The sequence below is a fragment of the Poecilia latipinna genome, unplaced genomic scaffold, assembly GCF_001443285.1.
Source record: "Poecilia latipinna isolate Pla-1442-1.1 unplaced genomic scaffold, P_latipinna-1.0 Scaffold1824, whole genome shotgun sequence".
NCBI lineage: Eukaryota > Metazoa > Chordata > Actinopteri > Cyprinodontiformes > Poeciliidae > Poecilia > Poecilia latipinna.
The window spans coordinates 105,342-114,052 of NW_015114440.1; the positions used below are offsets into that span (position 1 = coordinate 105,342).

The 8,711-nt window shown below is 40.5% G+C and overlaps 1 protein-coding gene across 1 annotated transcript; it reads right to left on the reverse strand.

Moving 5' to 3' along the window:
- Positions 1–6,935: 6,935 nt before the first annotated feature.
- On the reverse strand, positions 6,936–8,698 carry LOC106934556 (uncharacterized protein K02A2.6-like). The gene is given in 2 exon segments (XM_015014527.1): positions 6,936–8,335; positions 8,636–8,698. Coding segments are annotated over 2 exon segments (753 nt in total). The 3' UTR covers positions 6,936–7,645.
- Between the last annotated feature and the right edge of the window lie 13 nt (positions 8,699–8,711).

The window sequence follows — 8,711 nt, forward strand, 5'->3', positions numbered from 1 at the left end:
GGATAAATATAAGAGTGGCTACAAGAGATGGCAAGCAGGGGTAATTTTATACTACAAAGCAAAAGTGTGAAAGGGGTGGGAGCTAAATTTTTTCTTTTAGTAGATCAAGATAACCTGAATACCCAGAAAAGAAAATAGTTCAACAAATAAATAAATAAAAGCAGAGTGGAGCCGCACTGTCTGGCCTTTTCTTTGTTTACACCTCCAGTTACAGTATGTTCGCAGGGCTTCGCTGCACTGCAGACCGCAGCACTACATCGCTTGGATCACTGCCTGGAGAGCATGTATAGATAGAGATGCTGTCTGTGGAGGGCAGTGAGTCAGAGCCTGCTGGGGTGCAGGGAGGGCCAAGGGTCAGAGTTTTGGCTGACCAGTGCATCTGTCCTGGTGTCCTCTGGAGTCAGTCAACTGTGCAAATGAGCATGAGAGCAAGACAGCCGGCAGCCCGGCCAAATAACACATATGTACCCCAGGCGATGTCCTTCCACTGGTTGTGCTTAGTTTATTTATCTTCAGGCTTTGTCATGGCCAGTTCCTCATGCCGTGTGATTGTGAGATATTGTGTTGCAAACAGACAGACTCCTCTGGAGCCATCTGTTTGGCCTTGGCCAGCTGGAGGGAGAGATCCAAAAGCTCCCGACCTCTGCTTACAGCGCCACTCTCAGCAGGCTTCACGAGCAACAACCAAATTATGAGAGGGGAAACAAGTTCTGGCATGAAGTCATTATGATCAATGTTTTTTTTTTTTCACCTTGATCATTTTAAACATGTATTATTATTATTTTCATTTTCTTTTACCTTGGATTTTGATTTAGGAATTGTTCTATACGTTGCATAAAATAATTTTGCAATTCCCTCATATTTTATATTTAGCAGTTCTTTGATATAAAGATATTTAGATACAAATATGTCTTAGTTTAGCTATTATATTCTTTTTTTTAGAATTCCAGTTCCAGTAAGTGACCAAACAAATGACTGAATTCATGATTACTTTAATGCCCAAAGTGTAGAAACTTACAGAATTAAGGAGACATGGGTGAATGAAGAAGTTGATTTCTCATGCACATAAGAAAACAGTGAAATTAGATGAGAAATATAAGTGAAATGTTTTAATATGAAACATTTTCACTTGCTAGACATTTGGTTCATTGAAAAAAAAAACTTAGCTGAGGTGTTTTTATTGAATTGTTATGAATAAGTACAATGTTTGCTTCCCTGGTGGTTCAGCCACTGCAACAGAAGCCTCTTCACACTCTTCCTTTCCCTTCACCATTCACAAACCTTTAATATCCCTCTGTGTGATCCTTGAAGTCCAAGTCTCTCTGCTTCTCATTATAAGTCCATATCCCATGGGACGTGATATTTTTGTCTCATGGTTCCTCAGGATAAGATATTAATCCTCATTAGGCTGTAGTAAGACGCTCATTGACTGCTCCAGGGTCTTTCAACCAGGGGGATGCCTTCTGCTTGGAGTTGTGAGAAGCGGCCCAGTTCTGTCCAGGGAGAGCCACCATGCAGTGGAGAGGAAGGAGGAGACTGGAAACACTCTGCTTCCCTCCAGGATATCTACCCGTTATATTGTGATCTGTTTGAATTCCCTTCATCTATTTGATCCTATCTGAGGTTTCATCTGAAGGAAAATTTGTTTACACATTGTGTATCTATAACGTTTACTGATAAGTTTTCCTGAGATAACAGAGAAGGGAAAAAGATAAGATGGGGTTACAGTTCTATCATCTCAACCACAAATGACACCTCAGTAACTGGATGATGGAAGGTTTTAAGCAATCTGTGAAACTAACAAAACATACTTATCCCATTAGCACACAGGCTACTGTACGATGAGGTCTTTATTAATTAGTTAATTAATTAATTTGTATTTAACCTTTGTTTTTACCATGATAAAAAACCCCATTGAGATTAAAAACCTTTTTTTCAAAGGAGTCCTGGTCAACAGGCAGCAACAAATACACCCCGCTCTAAAGCATCTTGATAAACCATCAAGCAGTGGAAGTTCTGTTACCACAGGAGGCGTGAGGAAAAGGAAACACAAAGTAGATTGAAAACAGTGTTTTCTTTTTTGTACTTTGATTACGAATGCATGCCGATACACAGCACTACCCCTCGCTCACCGTTCTCTCATGAAATGAAAAAGACTGAAGATTTTTATAAATGAAAGGTGACACTAGTCTATATTGAGTTGGAGGTGATGTGTAATAAATAACTGCCACAGTGTCAAATTTTCCCGAACAAGGTTATATGGACGCATTATGTGAAAAGTGATGGCCAGGTTTTATTTCCAGCCAGTACATGACTGATATGCATGGCTTACCTCTGTAATTGTCTAGGTGCGCTGGACCCAAAGACGGACATAGTATTTCCAGCCTGGTGATGTTGTATGTGCTAAAAAGGCTGCAGAAATAAATTATCACTTTGCTCACTGACACAAAGGCTCAGACACCTCCAGAGATGAACATCACAGTTCTCTTCAACTTTGATACGTTACTGAAGCCAATGGGCGGTATGTAGACAGAGCAGGGTAAGCTTCCAGGATGTGAAGCAGCAGGTATGAGGTCGACCCACTGACCTTTAGAATGACTGTCCTGTAAATAGAAGGTTGGTCTGACCACCAAGGGAGATGGGCACATTATCAGGTAAATGTGTCTATGACGCTCCTATGAACACATTCCACACATTATATGGTGACAACGGAAGACCTCTTAAATCCAGCCTACTGCGGTTGATAAGATTTAAAGAATAACTTTGCTCATTGTAATGCACCTTCTGAAACATGACAACTAAAGATGTGCTTCACTTAAATCAGTGCAGTTAGTTTGACTTCTGCCTTTTAGAAAGTCAAGTTAAAAAAATTCAAACAGCTTGGCCTTTCAATCAATCTGAAACTAAACAATGAACATGGACCAATCCTATCACCTGAACATCTTATAATGTATGTATGTATGTATGCTTGCTTGTAAACAATAGTGCTGTGATGCAAGACAAATTTCAGATTTGTATTGATAATAAAGGAATATTGTATTATATTTTTACAACCGAACCAAAGACTTTGAGAGGGAGGGAAACATGGCACAGGGGACGAGGAAATTAATCTAACATAAAAGATTATGCTAGGTTAACCTAATATAGAGAAACAATGAATAATTAGACAAGAAATAAACTAGACTAAAAAAACTGAAGTAAAAGTAGAAATGAGGCAGAACGAGTAGAAAAAACAAAGGAATACAAAAATGACAAAACCCTAAACCAAACTCAAACAACCTCAGATATGAAAATTTACCCTTCTGTGTCATTTATGTGCTTTGTCAGTTGTTTTGTGTGTGTAGTCAGTATTTTTTATGAATTTACTTTTTTCTGCCTGAGTTTAGTTTTGTGTTTTTGACCTGTCTCATGAACTCAATAATCATCGTGAGTAAACAGAACTACAGTTTGTAGTATTGTTGCCTTGCACCAGGTCCTCCAGCTTCCTCCCTTAGTCCAAAAGCAACATATTTCTCTTAAATTCTCATTGTAGTGTGTGAGCATGGTGGTTTGTACGTGTTGCCCTGTGATGGACCGGTGACCTGTCCAGGTGTACCCTGATGACCCTGCATGTCTGCAATTAATAAACTAATCATTTGACTGATTAGTGTACCTTAGTCCTATAACATTGGATTAAATTATTTTTGTATGATTAATTTATGCAAATGATTATATTTTTATTCAACTTAATTTCTTCGATAAATTATAATTAATTTATATTTTATATCTGAATATATTTAAATGAAATTACTAATTGTAAAATATCTAAATTAATTACCTTAACCTCAATTCCAAACATTGTAAAATCTAATTAATAATATTGATTGCAATGTCCTACCTTAATTTTAGTGTATTGGTATGGGGTATTATATATTACAGTGTATTTCTTGTGATGTTGCTTGTTCACTAATGTTCTCTAGCAGACCTCTGAAGCTCTCACAGAACAGCTGCATTTATGCTGACATTAAATTATAAATGTGTGGATTCTATGAAAACAAAGTATTGATTTAGGGAGTACAATTTATTCCACTCTGTTTTTGTTAACAGTATGTATCATTTTCCCCTTTAATTCATAATTACACAGTATTTTTTTTACATTACTCTATCAAAAATAATTCCAGATAAAATTAAATAAAGTAATAAAGTCTGTGGATTTACTGGGACAAGAGGCGGGAAAGAACAAAGGCATGCAAACATGGCTCCCCTGACTGTTTGCTTGTTTGGAACCCAACCAAAGCACCAAACCATATCATTTGAGCCAGAGCCCCAACAGGCCACATCAAGACTAAGCTCTTGTTGACCTTTTCTCATAATCTAGAAAACATCCGTCATTTAATTATCTGTGGAATGTGTAGTTGCTGGGATTTTTTTTAAATGAACTATGAACTAAAGGCTATCTCCAGATGATGTTTTTATAAGCAGTAATCCTCTTAATGGTTCATCTCTTTTAGGGCAATGATGTTTCCTCTTTGAATTTTTATGAGCTACTTACTTGGTTTCAGGGATTAGAACTGAAAAGAAGCTAACAGGATTTTTATGGATCTACTTTTAGCATGGTCAAATGTCAATTTGGGGTAAGGCAGAAGGGGTATTGTAGGTGTGGGTTTTGGGGGTGGGGGTGATGATGGCGGGAAACCAGTACGTTCAAAAACATTAATTAATATGTATTTATCATGGGTCACTCCCACAGTGGTGTAATTGTTTCACTCTCTGAAAGCCTTGTGTTGATTGGATGAATGTTACTGCCTCTGCTCCTTACTGCAGAAAGAGGTTGGTGGTACAGTAGCAGACAAACTCATTACAGTCAAATACAAATACTGTTTTAAAGAACTTAATAAAAGTAACACATGAATTTAGTGGGACTGCAATAAATCCATTGTTTTCCACAAAACTCAATCCATGGAATGCACATCATACACAGACATATGACAAACATAATGATTTGTTTAGAAACAAAAACAAAAAGCAAAATAAACTGAAAATGGAGGGACAAAACAGCATAAGCAAAACAGCCTTGGCAAAAGTTCAATCTGGAAGGCTCTTTAGCCTCACCTGCCTCATCAATCAGCGCCTCCTCCTCTTCTCTCTGGACCTATCAGTGTTGGATCAAGCCTCGCTTTGGCCAATCATTGTTCAAGCTCCAGCTGAAAGGACCTCCTGGCCACGGCCTCATCCGCTTACCAGATGTGATCAACCCACCTCCGCCCCATCTCCACCTTCTGCTCCTGGCCCTCACGCCACATCCTTCTTCGACTGCCGCCACCAGTACAGGCCCCGGGGGGATTACATTCCTATGCAACATCAGGAATGTTTATCGAGCTTATCAAAGTTCCAGCTCAACATAATACATTTCAGCAGCAGAGTAGCCTGAAGTGCCCCGAATTGCGATAGAAAGATGACTTCCTTCCCAAGTTACACATCAAATGCTCGTTAGTGATTCATGAATTATGTGACAAAACGGCTAAAGAAAGTGACTTTTAACCCTTGTGCGAGTGAGGACTGAGGCAAATGATACAAGTGGTACGGGTGTGGGGTCAGTTGGACCCCATTTGTAAACACAAAGTTAAGTGAGATTTAAAGGATTTCTGATTCAGCTGTTTTACGATATTTTCAGAAATTTCCCGGTTTGTGGTGCCCGAGGCTGAACATCACTTGTTTGGTTCTGGGGAAGCAGAGCAGATCAGAAATGAAAGACCGGAATGGACCAGACGGTTGGTACGACAACAGATCTTTAATGGATTGAGGAGCATGAAAGGCATTATTAATAGGGGCCGATCGTCCTCTTGTAAACCCCCTCAAAACAGAAAACGGGATGCTAACCTGAAATATTATCTAATTAATTAATTTATTATTATTTATTTATTTTTATATTAATATTTTATTTTAATTCCCATAAACTACCACTATTGCCATCGGAAAACGAGCACAATGCGCGAGGCCAGAAAGGCTGGTGTTCTGGTGGGACACCGATGTCAGATTGCCATACGTGCAGCACAGACGGACGGCTGTGATTGACAAAAGTAGCAGTGATTATCAATACTCTGACATTTAATCAGCCACAATACGGAGAAGGTAGATCATAAACCCTTATTGCCAGCGACGGCTGATTTATCTTAACGGTCGGACTATCAGAGAACCGGAGTGTGCTTGTCATTGACTGCAACTAGATCCAATAGCAATTAGGTAAAGAAACCGCGACAAGCATGTGCGGCCGATGAACGATCAGGGAAGCAGGACGCTCGCGAAGTTCACATCGCTGAGGTGTGAAAGCTGACATTCGGAGCCAGAATTGACAAGGGAGACTGGGAAATATAGGACGTGGGACGATCTGCCGGCTGCAGCGAGACGATGGATTTGGAGAGATAATGATCAGAACCAGTACTCGGCCCGGAACACGGCGTGTTGGCAGGTGCGTCCTGAGCCTTCTGGGACGGTTGTGATGTCAACTTAATGTTTAAAGAAATGTGGAGCTGCACAGAGACCAGCGGGCAGCTGGGGTCAAGACAAAATGTGCGCAAGAGACAAAAGTGAGTCAGCTGTGGATCCCTGACGGAATCTAGAGCAATTTAAAGTAATGGAGCGAAGAGAGTGTTGCGGCAGCCGGGCGGGGGAAACACCACACACTGACAAAAGAGCAATTAGAAAGGCGGAGATTTAGATTGCTTAAAGTCCGGTTCTGCGAAGCGCACAAACTGAGCTAAACACAACCCTGAAGATGCTGAGACTGACTGGCAACAGGAGTCCGAATACACATGATTTGGGGACACTATCTGTGACGTCATACAAGCAGAACTGTTGTGTATGATACACTAGGTCAAATAAAATAATATTCAAGCAGATAACTGGAGATAGCACATGGCAACATTTATTCAGGAACAGGGAACTTCATCATCTTCTTTACAGGTCCAGCTCACATCTCTTGTGCACAGCAACAGCACCACCAATGGCGATTTGTTATATTGCTTTTATCTGCACATTTACAACCAAACAGCCTCCAACTCATAGGAGCATAATCATATCAAAAGTGTGTAACAATCTTAAATCTAGAGGTTCATTCTTTTCTGTGTCTGGAACACCACAGCTCCTCCTCTGTAAAATCAATATTTCTCAATCAGTGAAACATCTTTCACCTTTTTTTTCTTTATCAATATAACAGAAATCAAGAAACACTTTCTCTTTTTTAAACCCTCATTTAGAGTTGCAGTTTCAAGTTCAGTCTATCAGGAGGTCGCCGGTTCCTCACTGGACGAGTGTTCCTTTCGACTGTAGTTGATGGCACATCTATTGGTTGATTCCCAACAGTTTTTTCTTCCATCTGTTGATCCACACCTTTGGTTGTATCGAGATCATCATCATTCCAAAAGTTTCCAGTACCAGAGTCTGTTTGTGTCAAATGAGCTGGATTTCCATTTACACCCAGAATCTGATTTACATGTCTTTTAACACACTTCCCATTCACTTCCACACTGTAAGTTACAGGACCCAAGATTTCTTGTACAACTCCATTCAACCACTTCTCTCCTCCCCTGTAATTCTTTACCAATACAGGTTGACCAACTGTGAAAACTCTAACATGGACGAGATGGTTCTGTGTTGTTTTGCATTCTCAGAGAGAACTGGGTCTGATCAGTGACAGTCTTGTTCGAACCTGTCTTTTTAGAAATAACTCAGCGGGAGTTTTCCCTGTAGTTGTATGGGGTGTGTTTCGGTACCCTAAAAGAAAATTTGCAACACAGTGCTCAAGTGTCATACCACCTACGGCTTGATTCTTTGCTAGTGACGTTTTAAGATTTTGGACTAAACGCTCTAATAACCCATTGCTGGCAGGGTGGTATTCAGGTGACTTAATGTGCTGCACTCCATGTTTTTTTAGAAATGACTCAAACTCTTGTGAAACAAACTGAGGACCGTTATCTGTTACAACTTCTTTTGGTAAACCATAAGCAGCAAATAAATGTCTCAGTGTTTCAGTGGTTTTAACTTAAGTAGTATTATGCATAGGAATAATCTCTGGCCATCTAGCATAGGCATCCATGACTAGCAGAAACATCTGCTTGTGGTCCTCTGCAAAGTCCAGATGGATTCTCTCCCAGGGGCTGGCAGCCCATTTCCATTTATGCACTGGTGCAGTACAAGGCATACTACGCTGCTTTTGACAAATGGTACACTCACTGACTTCCTGTTCAATGCACTCATCTACTGCTGGCCACCAGAATAAACTTCTGGCGAGGGATTTCATCTTTACTATTCCCCAGTGGTGTTCATGCAGTTCAGACATCAACTGATCCCTTAATTTCTTAAGGGATCAGCAGACAATCATCTTCAACAGTGAGCTCAAAACGTCTCTGAAAATATGGCTTCAGCAGCTCAGCCTGTACATGTTTAGGCCAGCCAGTTAACACCAACTGTTTCACCACCTTTAACACAGATCTTTGTCTGTTTCTTTTGCTATCTTTACCCTGAGGTTGTAGCTTTCGAGCCTTTGCGAAGTCAGTGAAGACTTCACATCAAGTCAGTGAAGTCAGAGAAGACTTCACATCAAGTGGGTGTCATCTGGATCCCCTTTAAACTCATGGATCTGCATGCTGGGGCGCACCTTCAGGCGGGTACTGCGGACCGGGCCAGCTGCAGACATCCTGCTGTTGGAGAGCGCTGACATCCTGACAGGACCG